At 49.6% G+C, this 26182-nt stretch overlaps 1 protein-coding gene across 3 annotated transcripts in view; it reads right to left on the reverse strand.

Annotated features, from left to right (window-relative positions):
- The window catches only part of LOC138959939 (DNA repair and recombination protein RAD54B-like), a 57867-nt gene that overhangs the window by 13598 nt on the left and 18087 nt on the right, over positions 1-26182 (reverse strand). For all 3 annotated transcript variants that reach the window (XM_070331619.1, XM_070331620.1, XM_070331621.1), the window contains exons 15-21: positions 26016-26127; positions 25325-25504; positions 12019-12272; positions 9826-9990; positions 1965-2091; positions 1497-1603; positions 1145-1210 (exon numbers count right to left, since the gene is read on the reverse strand). In XM_070331619.1, the coding sequence (XP_070187720.1) occupies positions 1145-1210; positions 1497-1603; positions 1965-2091; positions 9826-9990; positions 12019-12272; positions 25325-25504; positions 26016-26127 (1011 nt within the window). The remainder of the gene's footprint in view (positions 1-1144; positions 1211-1496; positions 1604-1964; positions 2092-9825; positions 9991-12018; positions 12273-25324; positions 25505-26015; positions 26128-26182) is intronic.

The raw sequence follows: 26182 nt of genomic DNA on the forward strand, positions 1-26182 counted from the left end.
AGTTCTTTGTGTTGGTGTGACATCTTTTAAAATACAGATAGCCTGTGCTGGATTGTGAGTATCATCTTTGACCTGTGGTTTAATAGCTGATTTACCATCAGCGAGGTGAGTGATTTAGACCGGCGATGTGTTGAACAGTCCCGCCGTAACTTCGTGTGTGTTTAGTTCTTCATTGAGGAGTGAACTGTAAGTAGATGCTGTTTCTTTTGTTTATATTGAATTCTGCTTCTGATCGTATGAATGATGCTATGGTGTGCACGTATGTATGTAGCTATTTTATCCTAGTGGCGTTATAGCGTCAGTGTCGTTGTTTCGCCGTTGAGACCCAGTTTTCCCGCGCTAGCCTAGTTCTTTGTTATGTAATAGCGTGTCCTGTGTTGCGGGCGCGTCACAGCCTGTGTGACGTTATAGATAGTGTAGCGCCCCCTGTAGTAACTTGTGAAGTTATCGGTCCTTGTCAGTGTGTCACGCTCCGATGGTTTAAGACCGTAAGGCGTGAAGCGTATCCTCAGTTACCTATTGACCCGTCCCGTCTCTCCCATTATTTCTGGTTTACGTTAAATAAAAGTCACGTTATCGCAACCTCTGTCTTGGCGTCTCATTTATGCTTCCTGGCCTATTTTCCCCCTTCCACTCCACCCTATCACATCTGTATGACCCTTTTTACAACGCTATGTGGGCAGCCATACGCTGCTTTCAGGAGATGTATGCTTGGTTTATTTGTGTTTCTATAACCCACCGAACTCTGACATGGATTACAGGATCTTTTCGGTGCATACTTGGTCTTGTCCTTGCGTGTGCAAACGAAGGTGGATAAGGCACAAGCAAGTCTGCTCATAATTTGACCTGATCGAAAAAATCTCCACCCTTAACCCACCAGGCGCGACGAGGATTTGAACTCACGACCTTCCTCTTGGGAGGCCGGCGTCTTCTTTACTGGGCCACTGTGCCCTTCTGCAGGACTCAAGACTAAACAGTCAACATTCTAGCTCTTCATGAAGTTTCTGCTGAAAGTGAAAAACCAGAAGACAAAACATTGCACTGTATACAGGCAGGTACAGAGTTGCATTCCATGCTCGACTAGGCTCGGAGTTTAGCCTTGCTTAAAAAAGCCTTGAATCTAAGCATAAACCCCAAAACTTACTGTAGTGAGAAGTCTGTAGATGTAGACTTGCCTCTTCTGCCCATCCCGCCACACTCTCGCCATCGCCTGGAAGGGATACAGAAAAAATACGAAGCACTGTTAAATATTTTTCAATGCACCTTTTGGTGTGTCTTGTGAAAAAAAAGATACTCCACATTTTTGTGTGTAACTGTGCTGTGTAACCAAATTCCTGTTGCAGTGACTTATTCCCTGACAGAATAAAAGTTTTAAATAGAAACCTTTTACATTAGAAATAGTTTTGAATAGAAACCTTGTACATTAGAAATCTTACTGGTGAAAAAATTAAAAGAAAACATGTAACATTTTGTTCTTATCACAGAAGAGAAGTCACCTGAAGGTCATTGGCAGGGTTCCAGTCGATGTCGTAGAGAATGAGACGAGATGCTCCGATAAGATTCAACCCTACTCCTCCAGCCTTGGAGCTCAGCAGGAAAATCTCTGCACAAATATTTTATTCATAACACATAACTGACATTATAGCATGAATTCAAAACCAGAACTATACACACATAAACTTCAAAATAAACCTATGTCTTAAAACAAAGTGGGACATCTTTTCACTGGCCCTTGCTTATTGCATAACACACCAGAATACAGGCTCATCAGCTTTGACAGCCTGAAAAAACCACTATTTGAATTCCTAAGGATCACTCCATTTATTCCTTGTAAATCAGCTAAAACAACTTTAGTGCAGACTCACGTATAAACAGACACACAAACTGACAGGAGCAACAGATGCTGGAAAAATAAATGTCCGCATCTTGGTTACTCCAGCAGGCCAAAAAAGACTTATGCTTACTTTCTTGGCCATAGGAGCTGTTGAACCGTGTGACAATTTGCTGTCTCTGGGCAGTGGGAGTGTGGCCGTCCAGTCGGACACAGCTGTAACCGCAGTCGCTGCAGAACTGCTGCAGCAGGTCAAGTGTCTGTCAACATGCAAATGAAAAATTGCTTTACAAAGAGATTTCATGAAGGGGGTAATGATAGTAAGTTGTCAATGCTAAAAAGGCTTGAAGCATCCTTCAACTTGATATGTGAGGTAACTGTCTCAATAGCCACCAACACCCCCCAACTCCCATTGACCACTTTGTGAAGGATTATCTTTGTAAACAAACAAATAAACAATGACGTAATTTGAACAGGGCAGTCTGGATGATGTGGGTTGTGGGCGATTCATATGGAATTAAAGCAGGGGTGTTCCTAGCGTCGGTTTTTGGTCATTTGACTGACAAAAGCTCCAAAATGACCGGCATGTTTCGGGCTCAACTGGTCAACTGTCCGACAAAATTGAGCTTGAGCCGGTCTGTGACCGACAGTTACATGACCACGTCGGTCAATAGCAAAATCAATCTTAGATTTGAAATGAAATTCTTATTCAAAACTGTCCAACTCATCCCAAACATCGATCACTGGCTTGTTTTCGATTGAAAAACCGAAAGTCAATGATAGCCGAAGTAGTATAAACCAATTTCAACTTCGCCGTTTAAGAACTTTACAATTTTCGCGACATTGATTGCAGCAGAGGACATATTTGTGTGCAAAGCGGACCGTGCGTCATCCTCATGTCTTGCAAAAAAAGGTTAAAAACTGACTCAAAGCAACGAAAGCTTACGTTTTTAGCACCTCATCGAGCAGTGCAGCAGCATGTGAACAAAACAAAACAGGTGAGGGAGGGAGATGTGAGAATGAGACAGAGAACGCGGCAACTGATGAAACGAAAGTAGATTCAGAGAGTGAGGCCGACTGTGGGTTCGTACAAGACTGGCGAGTTCCCATGGCTTCGGTTTGACGCAAGCAAAAACAAAATGTTCTGCAAAAATGGAAAATTTCCTAAATAAATTATCATTTAATTAATATACTTACCCGAATCACATTAGCATTGAGTCACCTGAGATGCTTATCACTGAAAAACGCTTACCCGGCTAAAGAATTTAAAGGGAAGCAACCCCATCACCAAAACGAAAGTGAAAGTAGCTTTGGTAATGGGCCAGTACACCGGGAGTTACCTCCCATACGGGTGTATGCCACGTCACTTCCTCTAGGAACACGTGCCTATTATCATACGGCTTTAAAAAATCTTAAAACCATAAGCGGGGCAGGTGGGAGGGAATACAGTATGTGATTCGGGTAAGTATATTAATTAAATGATAATTTATTTAGGAAATTTTCCATTTAATATCATATTCTTACTCCGAATCACATTAGCAGATAACATCAACAAGGCGGTGGGCTAGAAATGAATCAAAACTCACCATCAAGTTCTGGACAGGAACTGGCCTGCTGCTATGAGCGCTGGAAGGCCTCTGGAGCCATCCTGTCGAAGAGCTGTGACGTCCCGAAGATAAAAGTTTATGAAAACATCTTCGGAACGCCAATACGCAGTTGTCAGCACCTCCTCTAGACGTCTGGAGCGCAGAACTGCCAGAGAGGATGCCCACGCCCTCGTTTCATGGGCTCGGGCCGAGTCAAGTGGCAAGGAGGGCATAACCCCCCCCCTCTTTGTGCGACTCCACTCATAAGCCTGCTTGATGAGCGAGGACACCCACCGGGCCAAAGTTACCTTCGACAAATCTTTCTCGCGCCTAGTAAGGAGAGAGATAAACAACAACTTCTGAGAACTAGACCGAATCGGCTGAGTCCGGGCTAAGTACAGACGAAGTGCCCTCACAGGGCAATTGACCGAATCGGGGTCATCCGGGGCCAACGCGCTGGTCAGAGCCTTAACTCTAACCAGCGGAGAGGCCTGCCCCGGAGACTGATTCTTGGCCAGGAAATCAGGCCGGAAACGCAAAGATGCGGAACCGTCCGGCTCAAAGGAGATATCTCCAGGCTGACCCGACAGGGCGTGGACCTCGCTACCCCGTCGGGCCGTAGCCAACAAAAGGAGAAACAGCGCTTTGCGAGTGACATTGAACAGACTGGCCTCGCTTAAAGGCTCAAAATCCGCAGAACGAAGGAATTCCAGGATTAAAAACAAGTCCCACTTGGGAGCGGGCAAACGAGCTTTAGCTTCCTTAAGAGCAGCCCCTTTAATGACTGCAGCTATAACGCCCCCGACTCGAACAGAACGACCAATCTGCTTAAGAGTCGCCGAGATAGCGGAGCGCCGGACCCTCAACGAGGAGACTGAGGCGCCCTGCGAAGACATGAAAGAGAGGTGGTTAGCGACCTGAATAGAGCGCGGAGCCACCGAACTCACCCCTCTAGCTGAACACCAGGCAGTCCATGCCTTCCAGTGGGAAGCATAAACTGAAGAGGTGGACGCTCTATGCGAGCGAGCCACCAAGTCCAGAGTCAAAGACGACGCCCCAGAGCGCTTCAGCGAGTCCCGAACAACTTCCACACGTGAAGCTTCAGAAGACTGGGCTCCTCGTGTGGAATGCCTGTTCGGGGCTGCACTAGTTCCCCTCGCACGAGTGCGAGAGGAATGGGGGGCCCTTGGGCGAGCCGAAGAAGATCTGGAAACCAGACCTGCGACGGCCACAGAGGAGCGACCAGAAGAAGAAGGGCCGGCTCCTCCATCTCCGCTTTCCGGATTACTCGGCTGAGTAACGGAAAGGGAGGAAAGGCGTACGCCTCCAGACCCGTCCAGGGAAAGTCCAGAGCGTTCACTCGCCATGCCTGAGGGTCCGGGAATGGCGAGACGAACACCGGAAGCCTCTTTGAGTACCTTGTGGCAAAAAGGTCCACCAGAGGCTTTTGGACCTGGGCCCAAAGGCGAAGCAGTGCCCCGTGAGTGATCGTCCACTCCGACTGAAGCACCGTACCGGAACGACTGAGCGCATCCGCCAAAGTGTTCAGCCTCCCTGGAAGGTACCTGGCCGAGATCGTGATATGATGCTGAAAGCACCACACCAGGATCTCGCAAGCCCTCTCCGAGAGAGACGGGGACCGCGAGCCTCCCTGCTTGTTGATGTACGCCGCCACTGTCATGTTGTCTGTAAACAGACGAACATGTTTGGCGTACAGGGAGGGCAGAAACTTGGCCAGAGCTAGAGCAACTGCCTCTAGCTCCAGCAAGTTGATGTGCCACAAGGACTGCTCCGTCGTCCACAGACCGGAAGTAGTCTGAAGATCTGTATGTGCCCCCCAACCCTCCCTGGACGCATCTGTAAAGAGGTCCAGGTCGGGGAGGGGCACGACGATCGGAACACCTCTGCAGACCCACTCCGTGTCCAACCACGGAAGGGTCGCAGACTGGAACCATCCCTGCAAAGGGATGAGGGCGTCCCAGTCCACCAGAGGAGAGTCCACAAACGGCTTCAGCGCGAACTGAAGCGGACGTTTGTGGACCCGGCCCAGTGAAACCAGAAGAGCCATAGACTCCATCTGCCCCAAGATGGAGGCGAGCGAGCGGATGGAAGCCATCAGGAGAGGTAAAGTGGAGCGAATCTGGGCTTGGAGCTTGTCCACCCTTCTCTGAGAAGGCTGGACAGTCCAAGCGACCGTGTCGAAAGACATCCCCAGATAAGTGAATGTCTGTGACGGGGTCAGCTCCGACTTTACCCGGTTGATCGAGAATCCCAACGAGTTGGATTCTCGAAGAACCGTCAGGGTATCCTGCGAACAGCCGCTCTGGGACTGGTTCATGATGAGCCAGTCGTCCAGATAAGCCCGCAGACGGATACCCTGGGACCTCACCAGTGCACAGACCTGTCTCACCACCATGGTGAAAATCCATGGTGCGAGAGACAGCCCGAAAGGGAGTGCGCGAAACTGGTAGATCTGATCTCCCCACCGGAAACGAAGCCATTTCCGGTCGGCCGGATGCATAAGAATATGAAAGTATGCGTCCGTGAGATCGATCGAGGTCACCCAGTCTCCTGGGCGGAGAGAGTCTCGGACAGAGGCTGGCGTCTCCATCTTGAATTTTATCTCCCTCAAGAAAGTATTGAGGAGAGATAAATCCAACACGGGACGCCATCCTCCTGATGCTTTGGGAACAGCGAACAGACGCCCGTAAAATCCCAGGGAGCTGTGGACCCGAACTCTCTCCACCGCGCCCTTCTGCTCCAGGGAGGCAATTTCCGACTGCAAGACGGAACGTGCTTCCTGCGAGAAGGGGGGCTTGAACCGCGGAGGCACTCGGGTAAGAGGCGCCTTTACCTCCCGCCAGAGTAGGCGGAAGCCCGATCTCACCACTCCCACAATCCATTGGCTGTCTACTACCGACATCCAACGAGAAAGTGCCCGGGAGGGGCCTCCCGCCATCACCAAGGTGGAGGGCGGGAGGGAGGTGAGATCGGGAGCGCTTCATTGGGGGTGTGGCTTACTTCCAGAGCCGCCACGCCCCCTCCCCGATGCCGTCCTCTTCTTCCCACCACGAGCGGCCGGCGGAGCCTGCCGCTTCTGAGCTGGCTTGGGGTTAGACGATGTCTGAGCCTGCTTCTGTTTAGAAGGCTGAGACTGTTTTACCCCCTTCAGAGTGTAGTCAAGGAACTGACTGTCCTTGTTTGACTGAATCTCCTTCTGTCTGGCATCCAGTGCCAGCGGACAGAAGAGAGACTCCTCTGAGACCGGGGAGACTCTCAAGGTCTCCCTAGTAGCCAGTTCCGTGAATTGGGACTGCGAGAGGAAGAGATCCCTCCTGCAGAGTACCGCTTGGGTGTACTGCAGGGAGGAAAGACGCAATTGTTCCTCATTGACCTTGGCCAATGCGGCCAAAAGCGCAGAGACATCGTCCGCATTCTGTTCTTCACTGAGAGTGAAAGGAACTAGCGAATCGGTCAATGCCCGAGACAGAGCCCGAACGAGAGTCTCCGCAATGGAGGACAGTTCGATCTGCCGACGTCCAACCTCCTCAGCAGAGAGGAGGGAAGCCTCGGAAACCGGCAAAACCGAATCACGCTTGATCGGTTTAGTCAGAAGAGGCAGCAATTCCCGGGAAACCGGAAGGGTAGCCCTAGGGAGTGCAAAAGACGCCAGCCAATTCTGGCTCTGATTGGGCATGCCAAGCTTCCTATTGACCGTAGGCACGAAGGAAGAGGCTTGGGCAGCTGAAGCCACCCACTGCTGCGCTGATTCCGGAACTGGACCAAAAGGAAGCAGTAACGGAACAGGCACTGGCCGAATACCACTCCCCGCATGTGCTGGACGAACCAGTGAATGCGAAAGTTGGTAAGCCACTGACGGAGACTCGGCAAACCGGAAGGAAGAAACATCCTCCTGTGCCGGCCGGAAGTCCGCCATGGCAGAAGGAACGAATGATGCGGAAGAGTCCGCAGCCACCACCCCTTCAGGAAAATAACGAGACGTTACTTCCGCCGCGACGTCAAGAACAGACTTGAGCTTCGACGGAAACACGCCCCGCGACTCCTCGCTGACCACTGATGGAGCATCAGAATAGTCACACGTGGAACCATGACCGAAGTCACCAGTTCCGGAAGCAGAAGCATGCCCTGGCAAACCGGAAACCGGAAAAGCCTGAGCACTAACGTCATCCTGCCGCCCAAAATCCTGAAGGTAAAGGGTAAGCAGGACGACCATCCGCAAAAACCGGAGCTGGATGAGCTGACGTCACTCCCCCGACTGAGTGGAGTGATGCCTGCTCAAGCCTAGGCGCTTGAAAGCCGGAAGGCGCACGCTGTAATCCACTATCTGGTATCCGGAAGGAACCACCAGAAGAGGAAGAAGCGTTTCCGGCCGAAACCGGAAGTGTAGTCAACGGAACCGCAAAATGCGGAAGTGAAGACTGCACTGGTTGACTTCGCGATCCGGAAGGACCGGAAGTCAGTGAATACTCCATCCTGCCGCGACCGCCGTAGCGTGCCGGAGCGGACGGATCATCACTTCCGGCAAGTGCCGGAAATGCGGCAGTCGAAACCGACTGCCGCCGCTGTTCGAACAAGTCCGGGGCCTCGTAGGTTATCGCCGGAAATGAAAGATCAGCAAGGTATCGGTCGTGACCCGATGCGAAAGAGCTGTCCCCCGAAGGAGAACGTCCAGGCGCCTCACGAGGGCTATCGGACCAGCTCTGCTTACCAACCGACGCTGAAGAGGGAGGACGCTGCTCCAAGCCGGAAGTGGAGGACAAAGACACGGAAGCCAATGCCCGGACGTCACTGCCAGATGCCGGAAACGCCGAACTGCTGGCGACGGAACGCTGAAATTCTGCCTGCACCAAGCTGCGGATTTCTGGAACCAGTGACTTTAACAGAGAGGAAACCAACGCACCTTGTCCAGGTGCTAACAAAGAAGACGAAGTCTCCGATGTAGAGACAGGTGCAGAAGTAACAGTAGCGCTAGGCGCCGCAAAAGAAGCAGAAGTAGTAACAGCGCTAGGCGCCGAAATTGGTACAGCCAACAAAGTGTTACGCTCTTGGTCTGTAACAAGTAAAGTTGCTTTGGAAGAGGAAGACTTAGCCTTAATTTTCCCCTTGGGGTCCGACTTGCCACGGCGCTTGTCTGAATCAGACATGTTGACAACAACACGTGGCAACGCGAAAAATTTTTTACTGAAACATAAGTCTAAACGACTGGAAAATTCAGTAAACACACGCACTAATGCGTTAACAAAATACTATAGCTAAACTTGCCCCACAAGCAGAGGCACGGAGAGCTACAAACAAAGTCACACGAGCTAGAAAACTAACTCACACAACAAAATGGCGACACGCAAGACACTGACACAAACGTCAACAACACGTGGCAAAGCCAAAAAGATTTACTGAAACGTAAGTCAAAACGACTGAAAAGACAGTAAACACACACGCTTACGCGTCAACAAAATACTAAAGCTACACTTGCCCAAACAGAAAGAGGGCACGCAGAGCTACTAGCAAAGTCACACGAGTTAGCTAACTAACTCACACAACAAAATGGCGAAACACGCAAGTCACTGACACACAAGTCCGTAAAAAACGGACAACGTACAGTAACGAAACAGCGCAAACAACCAACAACAAACGGGAACGAGCTCACCAAACTGTAGGCAAGGCGAGCAGACAAGCTGGGTAACGTGGCCGGCGGGTGTCACTCAAACACACAAGGTCAGCCACAGAGCGTCAAAAAGTGAACCGTCCTCTCCGAGGTGAAAAAGACGTATGATAATAGGCACGTGTTCCTAGAGGAAGTGACGTGGCATACACCCGTATGGGAGGTAACTCCCGGTGTACTGGCCCATTACCAAAGCTACTTTCACTTTCGTTTTGGTGATGGGGTTGCTTCCCTTTAAATTCTTTAGCCGGGTAAGCGTTTTTCAGTGATAAGCATCTCAGGTGACTCAATGCTAATGTGATTCGGAGTAAGAATATGATATTAAATGCAAAAAGAAAAACTATTTTTTAAGAATCAATCGCGACTGGGCCGCATGACCAACACTTTTTCCATCAGCTGGTCAAATGACCAGTGTTTTTTTGGAGAGGTGATCCTTTGACCAGCAAAGCCAAATTTCTAGGAACACCCCTGTTAAAGAAGGCTTTTACGGTGTTTAGCCCTATTCTGATGGCATCAGTCTTGTAACACCAATACTCTGCAAAGAGGCCGTAAAAAGTTTATTCCTTTTTGGATTGCGTTGGTTGTCTACGACCCATAATTTTTACGTTGAATCCTTCTTTCCATCATCCGGACTCTGTAGTCCAAAGCGTAATCCGGTGAGGGTTAAGGTAAGAAATGCATTTGACCAGAATCCCACTGCAGACTTCGGAGCATAACAACTTCACCTTGGTGTGGTTTGAGACGAGGACCACCTTCTCTTGAGGGCAGTGGCCGAAGACATTTGCAAGGATGACATTCAGAGCAGCCAACTTTCCAGAGTCGCCACAGCTCACACCCGCTGCACTCAGCTCTGTATGATACTTGTCTGCAAGGCCTGTGAACAGGCTGTCCTGAACACACAGAGTTTTATAAAGATTACATCATTACAGCTCTGTGTGATACCTGTCTGCAAGGCCTGAGAACAGGCTGTCCTGAACACACAGAGTTTTATAAAGATTACATCATTACAGCTCTGTGTGATACCTGTCTGCAAGGCCTGAGAACAGGCTGTCCTGAACACACACAGAGTTTTATAAAGATTACATCATTACAGCTCTGTGCGATACCTGTCTGCAAGGCCTGAGAACAGGCTGTCCTGAACACACAGAGTTTTATAAAGATTACATCATTACAGCTCTGTGTGATACCTGTCTGCACGGCCTGAGAACAGGCTCAACTCAACTCAACTCAACTCAAATTTTATTGGCTTCAATTTTCAAAGAAGAATTTGTCTTGCGCTTGGGAGAAAGTAAGAGTATAACATATAACAAGAAGAGCAAACGCTCGATCGAGTCACTTTCGCAGTTCTGAATATTATATGAGGCATCAGATGGACAGGAAGAAATTGCTATTCACAACACAATACAGATGTAAATAATTTGATGTAAAGAATAATCCTATAAAGTTTGAATCAAATCCGATGAATAGTTTCAGAGATATGATATTTCAATTTTTTTCCTTCAAGACATACCTGTGACCTTGAAAAAGGTCAAAGGTCACCAAAGCAGACGTCAAAGTGTAGAGGTCACTGGGAGTCACGTTCACATAAAATTTGAGCCCGGTCACTTTTATAGTTTCCGAGAAAAGCCCAACGTTAAGTTGTGTGTTGCCGAACAGAAAAGGCTAGTTATCTCCCTTGTTTTTCTGATAACGTTCGTAAAAGGCTACAGATGTAAATACTTTGATGTAAAGAATAATCCTACAAAGTTTCAATCACATCCGATGAACTTTGTCAAAGATATAAAATGTCTAATTTTTCCTTTGACGCTGACCTGTGACCTTGAAAAAGGTCAAAGGTCAACGAAACCATCGTTAAAGTGTAGAGGTCATTGGAGGTCACGACTAAACAAAATATGAGCCGGATCGCTTTGATAGTTTCCGAGAAAAGTCCAACGTTAAGGTGGTGTCTACGGACGGCCGGACAGACTAACACTGACCGATTACATAGAGTCACTTTTTCTCAAGTGACTCAAAAACAGCATTCATATCACATTTCATGTATCACACACAGTAATCACTAGTATAAGCCTACAATTATCACATTTGTACCTGTATCATACATGCAAATAAATAGTATCACATTTCCACGTATCACACACAATATATACATTACATAACATACAGCAAGCTTCCATCTCCCGCGCCCCCCCCCACCCCACACATACATATCCTCGCACGTGCGTCGACTCCATACAAATGACATCATCAGTCCTGAACACACACAGAGTTTTATAAAGATTACATCATTACAGCTCTGTGTGATACCTGTCTGCAAGGCCTGAGAACAGGCTGTCCTGAACACACAGAGTTTTATAAAGATTACATCATTACAGCTCTGTGTGATACCTGTCTGCAAGGCCTGAGAACAGGCTGTCCTGAACACACACAGAGTTTTATAAAGATTACATCATTACAGCTCTGTGTGATACCTGTCTGCAAGGCCTGAGAACAGGCTGTCCTGAACACACAGAGTTTTATAAAGATTACATCATTACAGCTCTGTGTGATACCTGTCTGCAAGGCCTGAGAACAGGCTGTCCTGAACACACAGAGTTTTATAAAGATTACATCATTACAGCTCTGTGTGATACCTGTCTGCAAGGCCTGAGAACAGGCTGTCCTGAACACATAGAGTTTTATAAAGATTACATCATGACAACTGCCATGGTCTATCAGTACACTGGAACCCCCATTTTAAGACCCCCCCAAATCTTAGAAATTTAGGTCTAAAAAAGGAGGGGTGAAAATGATCCCCTTCAATCGAAGGCATCTAATTAACCTCTACCAAGGCAATGAACAACCACCAGCCTGCATTTTCAACAACAACAAAGCAGGTACACCCACACCACCACACTCCGTTCCAACTCCTCACAACTCACCCCATCACTTATGTCAACAGCATCACCATCCTCAGTCAATGCTTCGGAGGCCTTGAAGACTTTGGGTGCGATAAGTTTGGGGTGGTTGCACAACTGTTTCAGGGCTGCGATGGCTAACAGGTGGGGGGCTCCCGCCCCTTTCCCTGCCCCACTCCCCCTCCCCATCAGGCATGAACGCACAACGCTTGTTCGCAGGATCTCATGGTAGATGTTGATCTGAAGAGCACTGGGTTGACAGAAGAGAACCAGCTCCACTGTGGAAGGAACAGATTGAAACTTTCTTAAGGTGGACTAGCAAAAGTTTGCAGAAAAAAAGTGAGACAATACGATTTTTACAGGGACAGCTTGCTTGAAGATCAGGACAGCTCTGCTATATGGACAGAAAACAAAATCGATTAATATACCTACCCGAATCACATATAGCATTGACACAATCGGAGATGCTAGGTTCTGAAAAGGCTAACCGTCTAAGGGAAGCAACCCCAACCACAAAAAGTGTAAACGTAGCCATGGTAATGACCATACACCCGGGGAGTTACCTCCCATCGTGCATGCCACGTCACTACCGCTACTGAACACGTGGTTCATATCATTCGACCTAAAGAATAAATTCTCAAAATCAAAAGCGGGGTTGGCGGGAGGGAATACACTATGTGATTCGGGTAGGTATATTAATCAAATGAAAATTTACAATAAAATTTTCGATTAAATTACATATTCCTACTCCGAATCACATATAGCAGATTGCCACAACAAGGCGGTGGGAAAGAAAAATCTAACTCACTCAAAAAACCTTGCCGGAAAACTGGACCGCTGCCAAAAAAGTCAGGAAGGGCCCAGTGGGAAAGAAAATCTAACCCACTCAAAAAACCCTTGCCAGGGCTGGCCCACTGCCAACAGGCAGTGAGGGAACCGAGGAAAGTCCTGATTGACAGCCGAGATGTATCTCAGGCAAAAAGTGAAAGAGACAACCTCAGAGATCCAGTAAGCTGTACTCAGCACTTCTTCGAATCTCCTAGCCGTAAAAAACAGCACAGGAATAGACCCAAGCCTTGGATTAATAACCCTGGCGAGCCAAGGGAAAGACAAGCTCCCCCCCCCCCCCCCCTTTTATTGGAAGGAAATGCTAATGTCCTGAAAAGATCCGTGCGTAAGGTTGTCCCCTCAAAGCTGAGAAGGACGAACCCTCGCGGTGACCCTAAGACAACCATGCCAAAGTCTGCAAACCTTGGGATGTAGTAAAGCCCGAAAGGCCTGTGAGAAAGAAGTCAGCTCAAAATAAGAGTGACCAATCCCCACGAAAGAGCGAGAGAAAGACATCCGAGCACTAAGTACCAGAGTCCACCTCGAAGAGAAAACTCACAAATAGAAGGTCGCCAGTTTTCCTCTGCCGGTCTCTGCGAACGCAGAGAGAGAGGTAGCACACGACAGCAGCCACTTACGACTGAGCGTAAGCCACCGGAAGTGTGGACCCCCGGTGGTCAAAGGCCGGTGTGACTGGCAACCATAAACAAAATGGCTAAAAGCCAGAGTGTTGCTTGAAGGTAATTGAGAGTGAATCCAAAACCGAAAGCAGAAAACCAAGACTGGTAAACGTAAACCGTGAAGCCAGCCAGCCATAAGACTCCCGAAACAAGAGTTCTCAGGGAATAAACAGGCAGTTAACTTCCCGGCCAAATCAAGAGCCTTCCTGAGTTTGGCCAAAAACCCAGAGCGCGTCTGTCCCTCTCTGAAAGACAGAGTCAAACAAGGAGAAAAACGGACAACCGCCCTAGTCAAAGTTGCCTTTTGTAGACGGGCGACTATAAAAGAAACCCGACCCAACGGACGTCATCCTGACTCACCTCATGCCATGATGAGGAAGAAGAGACCAAGACGGAATTCACAGGAACCGAAACATTAGCTAAACCTCTGCCCGAAGGAGAAAAGTAGCCAAAACCTGAGAGAGGAGGAAAGCCACAAAAAACCACTCCTCAAACATCCATTGTCAAAGACAATGCCCCCTCAGGAAAATCTGAATGTTACTTCCGAGACCAACTCAAGCGTACCTTAAGTTTGGACGAAACACCAGAACGCGCCTGTTCACTAGAGAAAGACAGAGTCAGACTCGGTGAAAGACAACCAAGGACCATAGTCCAAGTGTTTGTGGCCAAAAAGGGGTAACCTGAAGCCAGAGAACCCCGCCCAAACGGAAATCGTCCTATCCAATCTCCTTAAAAGTGAGAACAAAGGAAAGAAAAGACGAAGTCCGAAGCCACAAGAAACGGGAAGGCAACAACCACCATCGCCAAAACGCGGAATGGCTGTTGCCCGGCCAAGGCTAAAAACCCCGACTCCCTAAGGTCGGCCGTTATTCCATCCACCCCGACGTACCAAGAAACGTCGGTGAGAAAAACAACATCGCCGGTAAACCCGGAAATACAACAGCAGCAGCCCGTGGCTGAAACAACTGTTACCCCAACCGAAGACGGAAAGAAGTATTCCAATGGAGGCTGCCTAATGGCTGCCAGCTTAGCTTAACCAGAGGATTGAGCATGCTTCTCCGAAGCATGCTTCCCTGAGGATGCTAGCTTTACCTTACTTCAACCCTTGTAAAGCAGTCAGAGACCTGGTGATCTCTACTCGACTGAATCTCTACTGCGAGCAAAGCTTAAGTGACTCTCTTTGACTGTTCAGGGAACAGAGAATGCGAAAGAAACAAGTCCCTCCGACACCCGCCGTACGAGCGTAGTGAAGGAAGGGCAGCCTCATCTGCTCTTCGCTCACCCTAGCAAGGGCTGGCCAACAGAGTAGAGAAAGGAGGCAAGTTCCAAAAGCTGAATTAAGCAAGGAGGAACAAAGGTGAAGCCCGTGTAGCCGAAGCCAGCCGGGGCTGAGCGTGTTCCGGAACTGAACCAAGGTAGAAACAGCGGCAGAACCAAAACGCTAGAGATACCACTTCCGGGAGGAGAAGGCATAGCCAAAACCTGCAAACCGTGGTACCCGCCAAAGGTGACTAAGGAACCGGAAGTAGGAAAACATCCTACCTTCGCGGAACGGAAGTCCGACATCGACAACAAAGTCAACCAACAAGGAAGCCACCAAAGTCGATGCACCCAATGGGAAATCCTGAGTCGCAGCTTCGAGCTTCGACGGAAATCCCGAACGTGTCCGATTGCTGACTAAAGCCTGAGAACCAGAATAGTTCAGCTACGAACGCAACCGAAGTCACAGTTGCTGGTGGTAAACTGATGAATGAGATGACCGGAAACCGGAAACCCATCCAACCGGAAAAGACCTGACTCATCCCCCTAATGACGGTCGTGAATAGGGGAAACGTCTAGGGCCACCCGAACTGAATAGGCAGTAACCGCAACACCCAACAGGTAGAGTGAAGACTGCCCCGGCTGAGGCTGAAAGCCTAAATGCCCGTAGGCCAGCCGCTGTTCCTCACCCACCGACCTCCGAGAAGGAGTGTCAGGAAGAGGAGTAGTGTATCCGAACAGAGCCGGAAATGCAGCAGACAAAACCGCAAAAAACGGAAGCGAAAGTTGCATAGAGTAGACTGAGGCCGGAAGCCCGAACGCCCGTAGGCCAGTCCTCTGTCAACTCCAGTCAAAACAGCAACGTGTACTTGAAATGGAGGACTTATGCTTCCAGTAAAACCGGAAACACCGCGCCGAAAACGGCTGCCGCACTTGCTGTGAAACACAAATGCCCACGACGGAACAAGAGTGAGACAGAACAGAGGACTGGGGCCGGAACCCGAACGCCCGTAGGCCAGTCCTCAATCAACCCCAGACAAGCCACTACGTGCGCTTGTGATGGAGAACCTATGCTTCCAGACAGGAAGTGTAGGAGGCCGAAGCCCCGTCCGGAAAATACCTCGACGTGACCTCTGCCGCAGCTTAGAGGACAGCGTTAAACCTTTTTCCGGATAACCAGCACGTGTGGAATCGCTGACGACAGACTGAATGTCCGAAACATCCGGCGAAAGACCGAAGTCCACGTTACTGGTGGAAGGCCGGTGAAACGGCATAACCGGAAACCGGAAATCCGTCCCCCCCCAACGTCGTCCAAACTCATGCCCTGACCAGGATAAGAGTGAGAAGACGGCAAGCCTGCAGCCGCAGGAACCGGAACGGCAGTCGACGCGACAACCGAAGGTTGAAACGCTGACTGCCGTGGCCAGGGCTGAGACAACACCTGCCCGAAGGGCTGGCGCTGCTCCTCAGCTACCGACATCCGGGAGGAAGTGGAAGCGAAAGAAGCAGTAAATCCGGGCGGAGCCGGAAAAGCACCAGACGAGACCGCGAAAAGCGGAAGCGCCGAATGCGAGGACGGGGGCCGGAAGCCCGAATGCCCGAAAGGCAACGTCCGGTCAACCCCGGAAACGACCACAGCGGGTGCGCACATCAGGGGACCTATGCTTCCGGCGAGTGCCGGAAGCGCAGCAGCCGGAAACGGCTGCCGCCATTGCTCAGCCACACAATGGTCTTCGTCGAAGCCAGGGTGCGACTGAACAGGGGTTTACGGGTCGTGAACCCGCCGAAAAGAGCTGTGTCCCAGCAGGGAGCGTCCGACGGTCTCACGAGGACCTGTGGACCAGCTCGACTTACTTGAGTCGCCAACCACAGCGGTAGAAGACGAAGAAGCAAAACATCCGCCTTAGACAACGTCTCGGCCGGAAGCGTCAAGGCAGCCAAGGAGCTGACGTCACCCACAGACCGCGGGAACGACGGAAGTCGCAGGCTTGGCACGCACCATTTCTTCTCATACCAAAGTACGAATCTCCGGAACCGACGTAGATAACGAAGACACCAGTGACACCTGATCTGCTAACGGCAGAGAAGGCGAGCGAGAAGAAACAGTACATACAACAGTATTTGACTGCCCCACAAAGTGTTTGTTCGGGGCAGAAAAAGTAACGGATACAACAGAAAAACATGTTTAGTCCGAAACAACAAGTCCTACGGACTGGTAGATACCTGCTAAAGCCTAGCCATGTAAACCACTGTCAGCAAAGCTGATCAACAAAATGGCGGCCAAGCGATAAGTTACTGGACAAAATTTAGAAGTCCAAAAACGGACGAAAATTAAGCAATAACTAAAATTCCTGTCAAACTAATGACGAAATAGGCAATGGCTTACCAACTAACAAAGCAGAAGGCAATAACGCAGGTAAAGTAAGGAGACCCTCACCATAACATAGGCCTAGCCACATTAAGACGCTGTCAGCCAAGCTGAGCAGCCAAAATGGCGACCACACAATAAGTTACTGAAACGCATTTAGGAGTCCAAACGGACGAAAAGTCAGCAACTACAGATAAATTCCTGTCAAACTAATGACAAAAAGGAACAAGCTTACCAACTAATCAAAGCAGAAAGCAAGAAGGTAATAAAACGTTTACCTCCAAAATACATCGGCCTAGCCACATCTTAACTTTTTCTGCCCTGCGCCCGACAGTTTGTCGGGCGCTCCTTAGTAGCTTTCAACGCCTGTGCCCGACAAACTGTCGGGCGGTGACACGCATCTTCTCTGACCTTGTTTCTGATCTAAATATAAAGACAGGTCACAGGCAAGGGAGGTAAATCTGTTCCCACTTCCTTCTTCTTTGTTTGGAGCAATTTGGCGAACGAAAATCGTCCGATTGAGTGTTTTTTGAGCATTTTCCCTGCGAAATATGAGCAACCAACGCCGCTACTCGTTGAGGCAGGTTCTTGACGAGATTTTCCTCGACAATGACAGTGATTATGATGCCGAATGCGACGTTTCTTCGTCTCAATCGAGTGAAACAAGTGGTGATTTGAGTGCACAAGACCTGTGCGCGGGCTTCGATGCAAATGTGAGACAGAAACATCCTGTGACTTGCTGGAACAACTGTGCCAGAGTGGTGCGTTTACATACTTTTTGGTGTTGTGTTTGTGACTTGGAAGAAGGATTTCTTTGAACTTTACACACTTCAGAAGGTACTGACTGCTACTCAACAGGTAAGACCATGCACTTATCATACAACACACCAAATTTTATGTGTCTACAACTATTAGTTGCAGAGTTAGAAGCGCTTTAGTGAAGTATCCATCAGATTTGCACTACAGTGCCAAAACCCTCCAGGCTGGAGAGGCTGCTGAGCCTGCACTGCAGTCAGGGCTCTTAGGGTTAAAGCTGTCAATCCATGTTGACAACAAAAATGGCTGCCAACGATAGTTACTGAAATTATTACAAGTCCAAAAACGGACGAAAATCAGCAACTACAACAACATTCTTGTCAAAATAATGACCAAAATGGAAAGAGCTCACCAACTACGAAGCAGGAGGCAAGATTGACGGTAAAGTGGCCAGTGGGTGTCAAAAACAAACACCAACAGCACAGCCACTGGGGAGCCAAAAATTCAACAACCTGCTCCTCTGAAAGCTGTAAGGTCGAATGATATGAACCACGTGTTCAGTAGCGGTAGTGACGTGGCATGCACGATGGGAGGTAACTCCCCGGGTGTATGGTCATTACCATGGCTACGTTTACTCTTTTTGTGGTTGGGGTTGCTTCCCTTAGACGGTTAGCCTTTTCAGAACCTAGCATCTCCGATTGTGTCAATGCTATATGTGATTCGGAGTAGGAATATGTAATTTAATGCAGATTCTGCAAAAAGCGACACATACTATATGATTTTAAAGGGAAAGCTTGCTCGAAGATTAGGACAGCTCAGCTATGGACAGAGAAAACCTGCAGATTCTGCAAAAAGTGATACTTAATGGAAAATTTCCTAGATAAATTTTCATTTAATTAATATACTTACCCGAATCACATTAGCATTGAGTCACCTGAGATGCTTATCACTGAAAAACGCTTACCCGGCTAAAAATTTTAAAGGGAAGCAACCCATCACCAAAACGAAAGTGAAAGTAGCTTTGGTAATGGGCCAGCACACTGGGAGTTACCTCCCATACGGGAGTGTGCCACGTCACTTCCTCTAGGAACACGTGCCTATCTCATACGGTCTTAGAAAAACCTAAAACCATACGCGGGGCAGGTGGGAGGGAATACAGTATGTGATTCGGGTAAGTATATTAATTAAATGAAAATTTATCTAGGAAATTTTCCATTAAATAACATATTCTTACTCCGAATCACATTAGCAGATAACATCAACAAGGCGGTGGGCTAGAAATTAATCAAAACTCACCATCAAGTTCTGGACAGGAACTGGCCTGCTGCTATGAGCACTGGAAGGCCTCTGAAGCCATCCTGTCGAAGAGCCGAGACGTCCCGAAGATAAAAGTTTAAGAAAACATCTTCAGAACGCCAAAACGTAGTTGTCAGCACCTCCTCTAGACATCTGGAGCGCAGTACTGCCAGAGAGGATGCCCACGCCCTCATATCATGGGCTCGGGCCGAGTCAAGTGGCAAGGAGGGCATGACCCCCCCCCCTCTTTGTGCGACTCCACTCATAAGCTTGCTTAATGAGCGAGGACACCCACCAGGCCAACGATACCTTCGACAAACCTTACTCGCGCCTAGAAAAGGGCGAGATAAACAGCAACTTCTGAGAACTAGACCGAAACAGCTGAGTCCGGGCTAAGTACAGACAAAGAGCCCTCACAGGGCAATTGACCAAATCAAGGTCATCCGGGGCCAAACGCGCTGATCAGAGCCTTGACTCTAACCAGCGGAGAGGCCTGCCCCGGAGACTGATTCTTGGCCAGGAGATCGGGCCGGAAACGCAAAGATGCGAAACCGTCCGACTCAAAGGAGATATCTCCAGGCTGACCCAACAGGGCGTGGACCTCGCTACCCCGTTGGGCCGTTGCCAACAAAAGAAGAACCAGCGCTTAGCGAGTGACATTGAACAGAATGGCCTCGCTCAAAGGCTCAAAATCCGCAGAACATAGGAATTCCAGGATTAAAAACAAGTCCCACTTGGGAGCGGGCAAACGAGCTTTAGCTTCCCTAAGAGCAGCCCCTTTAATGACTGCAGCTATAACGCCCCCGACTCGAACAGACCGACCGATCTGCTAAAGAGTCGCCGAGATAGCGAAGCGCCGGAACCTCAACGAGAAGCCTGAGGCGCCCTGCGAAGACATGAAAGAGAGGCGGTTGGCGACCTGAATAGAGCGCGAAGCCACCGACCTCACCCCTGTAGCTGAACACCAGGCAGTCCATGCCTTCCAGTGGGAAGCATAAACTGACGAGGTGGACGCTCTATGCGAGCGAGCCACCAAGTCCAGACGGATGGAAACCATCAGGAGAGGCAAAGTGGAGCGAATCTGAGCTTGGAGCTTGTCCACCCTTCTCTGAGAAGGCTGGACAGTCCACGCGACCGTGTCGAAAGACATCCCCAGATAAGTGAATGTCTGTGACGGGGTCAGCTCCGGATTTGCCCGGTTGATCGAGAACCCCAACAAGTTGGATTCTCAAAGAACCATTAGGGTATCTTGCGAACAGCCGCTCTGGGACTGGATCATGATGAATCAGTCGTCCAGATAAGCCCGCAGGCGGATACCCTAGGACCTCACCAGTGCACAGAACTGTCTCACCACCATGGTGAAAATCCATGGTGCGAGGGACAGCCCGAAAGGGAGTGCGCAAAACTGGTAGATCTGATCTCCCCACCGGAAACAAAGCCAATTCCGGTCGGCCGGATGCATAAGAATGAAAGTATGCGTCCTTGAGATCGATCAAGGTCACCCAGTCTCCTGGGCAGAGAGAGTCTCGGACCGAGGCTGGCGTCTCCATCTTGACTTTTATCTCACTCAAGAAAGTGTTGAGGAGAGATAAATCCAAAACGGGACGCCATCCTCCTGACGCTTAGGGAACGGCGAAAAGACGCCCTTAAATCCCAGGGAGCTATGGACCCGAACTCTCTCCACCGCGCCCTTCTGCTGCAGAGAGGCAATTTCCGACTGCAAGGCGGAACGTGCTTCCTGCGAGAAGAGGGGCTTGAACCGCGGCGGCACTCGGGTAAGAGGCGCCTTTTCCTCCCGCCAGAGCAGGCGGAAGCCCGATCTCACCACTCCCACAATCCATTGGCTGTCAACTACCGACATCCAACGAGAAAGCGCACGGGAGGGGCCTCCCGCCATCACCAAGGTGGAAGGCGGGAGGTGGGTGAGATCGTGATCGCATCATTGGGGGTGTGGCTTACTCCCAGAGCCGCCACACCCCCTCCCCGATGCCGTCCTCTTCTTCCCGCCACGAGCGACCGGCAGAGCCTGCCGCTTCTGAGCTGGCTTGAGGTTCGACAATGTCTGAGCCTGCTTTTGTTTAGAAGGCTTAGACTGTTTCACCCCCTGCAGAGTGAAGTCGAGGAACTGACTGTCCTTGTTCGACTGAATCTCCTTCTGTCTGGCAACCATTGCCAGAGAACAGAAGCGAGATTCCTCTGAGACAGGGGAGACTCTCCAGGTCTCCCTAGTAGCCAGCTCCGTGAACTGGGACTGCGAGAGGAAGAGATCCCTCCTACAGAGGACCGCTTGGGAGAACTGTAGGGAGGAAAGACGCAATTGCTCCTCCTTGACCTTGGCCAAGGTGGTCAAAAGGGCAGAGACATCGTCCGCATATTGTTCTTCACTGAGAGTGAAAGGAACCAGCGAATCGATCGATGACCGAGACAGAGTTCGAACAAGAGTCTCTGCAACGGAGGACAGTTCGATCTGCCGACGTCCAACCTCCTCAGCAGAGAGGAGGGAAGCCTCAGAAACCGGCAGAACCGGATCATACTTGATCGGTTTAGCCAGAAGAGGCAGCAATTCCCGGAGAACCGGAAGGGTAGCCCTAGGGAGTGCAAAAGACACCAGCCAGCTCTGGCTCTGAGTGGACAAGCTAAGCTTCCTATTGCCCGTAGGCACAAAGGAAGAGGCTTGAGAAGCCGACGCCACCCACTGCTGAGCTGATACCGGAACTGGACCAAAAGGAAGCAGTAACGGAACAGGCACTGGCCGAATACCACTCCCCGCATGTGCTGGACGAACCAGCGAATGCAAAAGTTGGTAAGCCACTGACGGAGACTCGGCGAACCGGAAGGAAGAAACATCCTCCTGTGCCGGCCGGAAGTCCGCCATGGCCGAAGGAACGAACGGAGCGGAAGAGTCCGCAGCCACCACCCCTTCGGGGAAAAAACGAGACGCTACTTCCACCGCGATGTCAAGAACAGACTTGAGCTTCGACGGAAACACGCCCCGAGACTCCTCGTTGACCCCTGATGGAGCATCAGAATAGTCACACATGGAGCCATGACCAAAACCACAGTTCCGGAAGCAGAAGCCTGCCCTGGCAAACCGGAAACCGGAAATGCCTGTGCACGAACATCATCCTGCAACCCAGAACCTTGAGAAGGTAAGGATAGGCAGGACGACCATCCGTAAAAAACCGGAGCTGGATGAGCTGACGTCACTCCCTCATCCGAGTGGAGTGATGCCTGCTCAAGCCTAGGCACTAAATGGCCGGAAGGCGTACGCTGGAATCCACCCTCTGGTATCCGGAAGGAAGCTCCAGAAGAGGAAGCAGCATGTCCGGCCGAAACCGGAAGTGTAGCCGACGAAACCGCGCAATGCGGAATTGAAGGCTGCCCTGGTAGACTTCGAGATCCGGAAGGACCGGAAAATCAGTGAATACTCCATACTGACGCAGCCGCCGTAGCGTGCCTGCGTGGACGGATCATCACTTCCGGCGAGTGCCGGTAGTGTAGCCGACAGAACCGCGCAATGCGGAAGCGAAGGCTGCACTGAAACCAAAAACACCAGTTCCGGAAGCAGAAGCATGCCCTGGCAAACCGGAAACCGGAAATGCCTGTACACGAACATCATCCTGCAGCCCAGAACCTTGTGAAGGTAAAGGGTAGGCAGGACGACCATCCGCTAAAACCGGAACTGCATGAGCGGAAGTCACTCCCCCTTCCGAGTGAAGTGACGACTGCCCAAGACTAGGCACTGACTGGCCGGAAGGCATACGCTGAAAGTCCCCCTCTGGTATCCGGAAGGAACCACCAGTAGAGGAACAAGCGTATCCGGCCGAAACCGGAAGTGTAGCCGTCGAAACCGCGCAATGCGGAAGTGAAGGCTGCACTGGTTGACTTCGTGATCCGGAAGGACCGGAAGTCAGTGAATACTCCATCCTGCCGCGACCGCCTTAGCGTGCCGGAGCGGACGGATCATCACTTCCGGCAAGTGCCGGTAGTGTAGCCGACGAAACCGCGCAATGCGGAAGCGAAAGCTGCACTGGTTGACTTCGCGATCCGGAAGGACCGGAAGTCAGTGAATACTCCATCCTGCCGCGACCGCCTTAGCGTGCCGGAGCGGACGGATCATCACTTCCGGCAAGTGCCGGAAATGCGGCAGCCGAAACCGACTGCCGCAGCTGTTCGATCAAATCCGGGGCCTCGTAGGTTATCGCCGGAAATGAAAGATCAGCATGGTATCGGTCGTGACCCGATGCGAAAGAGCTGTCTCCCGAGAGAGAACGTCCAGGCGCCTCACGAGGGCTATCGGACCAGCTCTGCTTACCAGCCGCAGCTGAAGAGGGAGGACGCTGCTCCAAACCGGAAATGGACGGCAAAGACACGGAAGCCAACTCCCGGACGTCACTGCCAGATGCCGGAAACGCCAAACAACTGGCGACGGAACGCTGGAACTCTGCTTGCACCAAGCTGCGGATTCCCGGAACCAGTGTCTAAAACAGAAAGGAACCAACGCACCCTGCACAGGTGCTAACAACGAGGACGAAGTCTCCGTAGTAGAGAACCGGAGCAGACGTAACCATAGCGCTAGGCGCCACAAAAGATAGCAGAAGTAGTAACAGCGCTAGGCGCCGAAAAAGGTACAGACAACAAATTGTTACGTTCTTGGTCTGTACAAGTAAAACTGCTAAAGAAGAAGCCTAAGGCTTAAAATTTCCCCTTGGGGTCTGACTTGCCACAGCGGTTGTCTGAATCAGACATGCTGTCAAATCCATGTAAACAACACGAAAACATTTTACTGAACGTAAGTCTAAACGACTGAAAACTCAGTAAAAAACACACACTTTCGCGTCAACAAAATACGGTAGCTACACTTGCCCAACAAAAGCAGAGGCACGTAAAACTACAAACAAAGTCACACGAGCTAGAAAACTAACTCACACCACAAAATGGCGAAACACGCAAGTAACTGACACACAAGTCAACAACGCGTGGCAACGCGAAAAAATTTACTGAAACGTAAGTCTAAACGACTGAAAACACAGTAAACACGCACTCTTTCGCGTCAACAAAATACGATAGCTATACTTGCCCAACAAAAACAGAGGCACGTAGAGCTACAAACAAAGTCACACGAGCTAGAGAACAAACTCACACAACAAAATGGCGAAACACGCAAGTAACTGACACACAAGTCAACAACGCGTGACAACGCGAAAAAATTTACTGACACGTAAGTCTAAACGACTGAACACAGTAAACACACACTCTTTCGCGTCAACAAAATAATATAGCTACACTTGCCCAACACAGAAAGGGGCACGCAGAGCTACGAGCAAAGTCATACGAGCTAGCTAACTAACTCACACAACAAAATGGCTAAACACGCAAGTCACTGACACACAAGTCCGCAAAAAACGGACGACGTACAGTAACGAAAACAGCGCAAACAACCAACAACAAACGGGAACGAGCTCACCAAACTGTAGGCAAGGCGAGCAGAAAAGCTGGGTAACGTGGCCGGCGGGTGTCACTCAAACACACAAGGTCGGCCACAGAGCGTCAAAAAGTGAACCGTCCTCTCCGAGGTGAAAAGAACGTATGAGATAGGCACGTGTTCCTAGAGGAAGTGACGTGGCACACTCCCGTATGGGAGGTAACTCCCAGTGTGCTGGCCCATTACCAAAGCTACTTTCACTTTCGTTTTGGTGATGGGTTGCTTCCCTTTAAAATTTTTAGCCGGGTAAGCGTTTTTCAGTGATAAGCATCTCAGGTGACTCAATGCTAATGTGATTCGGAGTAAGAATATGTTATTTAATGATTTTTACACGGACACCTTGCTTGAAGAAGATCAGGACAGCTCGGCTATGAAAAGAACAAACTTCCAGATTTTGCTTGTGTGGGTCAACAAAAGTGTGCAGCTAAAGTGAAACAAGATGTTTGATTCAAAAACATGTTGCTTGAAACTCGGGACATCTCACATGGTACATTGTACAACTACAAAGATGGCATGAATGTTGTTAAGCATTATGTTCACAACCCTGCAGATTTTAAAAATGCTGCTTTTTTCGATTTCATTGTTAATTGAAAGAAACCCAAAGCCAAAAATCACTATAGGTTCTTCAACAGAAGCAGCTTTTGCTTCAATGTTTACCTTTGGGTGGTAGATATTTGTTGTTGACCTCCTGTGTGCGTCGCAGAACAAACATGCGCGTGAGGCGCGACAGCTCAGCAGCCCGTTCTTCTCCCAGGTCTACAATGTCCTTTGTGGCACCAGGTTGCCTGGACTGCAAGATAGGGTCTTCGTACACTCTGCGGAAAGCTGCACTGGAACCTGAGCAAAAGTTACAGCATTGAATCTTCACCTTGTATGCCTTTGCTGTTTACAGCACAACTTCTATAGTGGAACCCCCCTTTTAAGATCCCTCGATTAAAGACTCCCTTCCTTTTAAGACCCTGTTTTCTCAGATTTTCCTCTGTAAATTTACCCCCATTTCAAGCCTCCCTCCTTTCTAAGACCTGGGAGGTTCTATTGTACTTGTTCTGGGCCTGCGATTAATTACTTGTTAGGTGCATGCATAGATATATAAAACAGATTTTGATATAAAAAAAAGACATCAAAAAAGTATTGTCACCAATACCAATTGTTCTGAGTATATCTGTCCTTTCCTAGACCTTGCAGATATTGTGCAACTTGGGTTTTGCAGTCCAAATGACCCCTTGCCCTTCGGGAAAATCACCTAAAAGCTGTTTCTTAGTCATTATACTTTCTTGTAATGTATAACTTTCATGTACAACTATTGAATAACATGCACAGTTGCTTCATATTTTTTTGCCCAAAATACCTAAAACCCCAGGGTTGCAAAAGTCGACGACAGCAAAGAACTCCTGCAGGTCATTCTGGATGGGAGTTCCTGACAGCACCACTCTCCTGCGTGTGTCCAGGCTGCTGATCAGCTGAAACACAAACCTTCATATCAAAAATGACACGCAATTCTTCATCAATAGACGA

This window comes from Littorina saxatilis, linkage group LG2, assembly GCF_037325665.1.
Source record: "Littorina saxatilis isolate snail1 linkage group LG2, US_GU_Lsax_2.0, whole genome shotgun sequence".
Taxonomy (NCBI): domain Eukaryota; kingdom Metazoa; phylum Mollusca; class Gastropoda; order Littorinimorpha; family Littorinidae; genus Littorina; species Littorina saxatilis.